This window comes from Trypanosoma theileri (assembly GCF_002087225.1).
Source record: "Trypanosoma theileri isolate Edinburgh chromosome Unknown TM35_Tth_267_V1, whole genome shotgun sequence".
NCBI lineage: Eukaryota > Euglenozoa > Kinetoplastea > Trypanosomatida > Trypanosomatidae > Trypanosoma > Trypanosoma theileri.
In genome coordinates this window covers 1-2,406 of record NW_021640109.1, presented here as the reverse complement: position 1 = coordinate 2,406, position 2,406 = coordinate 1, and the positions used below count along the sequence as shown (strand labels likewise).

At 51.3% G+C, this 2,406-nt stretch overlaps 2 protein-coding genes across 2 annotated transcripts; both read right to left on the bottom strand.

The window, feature by feature from the left end:
• Positions 1–922, bottom strand: TM35_002671010 (uncharacterized protein; the record flags this gene model as incomplete). Its single annotated transcript, XM_029032062.1, has 1 exon — positions 1–922. A coding segment is annotated over one exon (922 nt), but the record flags the coding sequence as incomplete, so codon positions are not given.
• Positions 923–1,643: 721 nt separating this feature from the next.
• On the bottom strand, positions 1,644–2,225 carry TM35_002671000 (putative 60S ribosomal protein L11; the record flags this gene model as incomplete). The annotated part of the gene is made up of 1 exon (XM_029032061.1): positions 1,644–2,225. One exon carries the CDS (start codon positions 2,223–2,225, stop codon positions 1,644–1,646), a length of 582 nt encoding a protein of 193 aa, XP_028876644.1.
• Positions 2,226–2,406: the final 181 nt, after the last annotated feature.

The following is a 2,406-nucleotide window of genomic DNA, read 5'->3' as shown; positions in this document are numbered from 1 at the left end:
GTTCCAGTGGACACGTCCAGCGATACCCTCGCTGTACCAAGGTGTGACGCAGTGCTGCCAGTGGGTATTTGCGCATCCCTGGCTTTACCATTACCGGCCAGCAACCACCACCACCAACGTCAAGAAGAAGCCCCCAGCAGGCAGCGCAAGAGTACAGAGCACCTGGACGACCCAATTCCCACGGCCGCAGTACAGTATTGAAGCTCCAGAAACAGGACCCGTCCTCGCGAAGGCAGTGTTCAATATGAACTGGGTTTCCCCTTTCCAACGCACTACCATCGACACCCAGTACCTCGGATAGGTAAAACACCGGTTTCAGGAGGTGGTCCTGCGCGGGGTCGTGCCGTCGACCACAGGGAGAACAAGAAGCATCACTCTTTTCCCTCTCCTTGGCAAAGAAGGCACCAAAAATGGCGCTTAGAACTGGTGCAGTGTGTTCCTTGCTCCGTATGCCTCCCACAACGAACCACTCCACATAGAGTGTGGGCGTAGCAGCATCACTGTCTGTCACTGCAACTGTTGTCAGCATGATGAGGCGCAACTGCGCCATGAGATCCTCCGCTGCTCTTACCGCGCCACTCTCTGCTGTCATCCTACTGTCAGCACGCAACACAGCGTGAAACCACGCCGGCAATGCAGTTTCCCAGAGAATCTCGTGCAAGACTGGCAACAGGCCCTGTACATTATCGAAGTGCACCATGGATGCCGTAAATGTAGCACAGCAGCGACGGAGAAGCGTCGCATCGTCAGCCGCAGTCGCCATGATTGCCTCCCGCAACTTCGGGTGCAATCCCACACGACACGCCACAATGGTGCACGAAGTGGCATCAGGTCCCATCAGGTACACACCACTGGATCTCCCACGCGAAGAGTGGGGCGAAACAACAGCAAGGCCACATTCCCCCTGGAGCACCGTCATCATTCGGGGGGCACCCCCATCGAGAACAAACATATCCCGGTATCTCTGCCCAGTACTATCTCCATTGTTATCCTAATCCTCCGTTGGTCCTGCCACTGATGATGCCATAAGAAATGATGGCGGAGTGCTTGGGTGCTCACAAAGGTCTGGTGGAAGTGGATTAAGAAATAACGACGGGTACGGATATGCACGAACCGTTCCCGTCGTATCTGCCTTCACCGCATCGTACCACAATGGCGAAGATGAGGTGGTAGTCTCGTCACGATGTGCAGTCCCGCGCTACGTCGACCGCATTTCCACGTAGCGCTTCATTGCGTTCTCGACCACCATGACAGCATGGTCTGCAACAACAACTCCATTCTCTCCCCGTTCACTTAATATATTCTGCATAACACTCACTTCAGACGGGGTGACATTGCAGAACGTCATCTCGTGCTCCTGGAAAGGATACTGTATGCTATCTTCTTTTCCCCCACATCCACATGCACACACAAATAACAAAGAGAGAAAAAGAAAAAAAAAAAGAGAGAAAGGCAAGAAAACAAAACAAAAAAAATGTAAATAGCACACATACAAAGAGAAAATTCTGCAAAACTAAAAACAAGCAAGTCTGTTTAATAAAGTAGGTATAAATATCAAATCAAAGAAAAGGAATAACAAAATAAAATCATTGCATGCCTCAGCAATAGTCGCCTCTCAAAAGAGCAAAGGGTGCATCATTGCCTTAACGGCGGCGGCGGCGGACCATGGTCTTCTTCTTCTTCGCCTGGAAGATGATACCGTCGTGGGTCTTCTCGAACCACTTCATCGCTTCCTCCTTCCGCACGCGGTGGCTGAAGCCCACACGGCTTACCTTGCGCTTGCGGTGCGCCACACGTTCGCCGCGGCGGCCAAGCACGACGTAGAAGTCCATACCGTAGATACCTGTGGACGGGTCGTACTTGATGCCCAAGTCAATGTGCTCGCTGATACCGAAGCCAAAAGAGCCCGTGTCGGAAAAGTTGTAGCTCTTCAGCTCGAACTCCTTCACCTTAAGGCCCTTCTCCAGCAGCTCCTCTGCCTTCTTGCCACGAACAGTGCAGTGAACGGCAATCTTTTCGTTACGACGAATGCCGAACGTGCGCACCGTCAGGCGAGCGCGTGAGAGCACTGGGGTCTGTTCGCACAGCTGCTCCAGCACCTTTGAGGCACGGGTAAGACGATCGCCTGACTCACCAACGCAAATGTTGATGCACAGCTTTTTCACCACGATCTCCCGCATCGGGTTGGCTGCCTTTTTCTCCACGACGCTCTGTGTCTCCGCCATCGTCAACAAAGAAGGCTATTCCTTGCTTCGGTCACTAATGCAATAGAAAAACCAATAGACAAAAGAAAATGAAAAAGTAAGTAAAAAAAAAAAAAGCAAAACAGAGAAAGCTTTGTGACCCCGAAAGAAAAGAAAAAACACACAAATACAGAGATATACACACGCATGCGCAAAAAAAAAA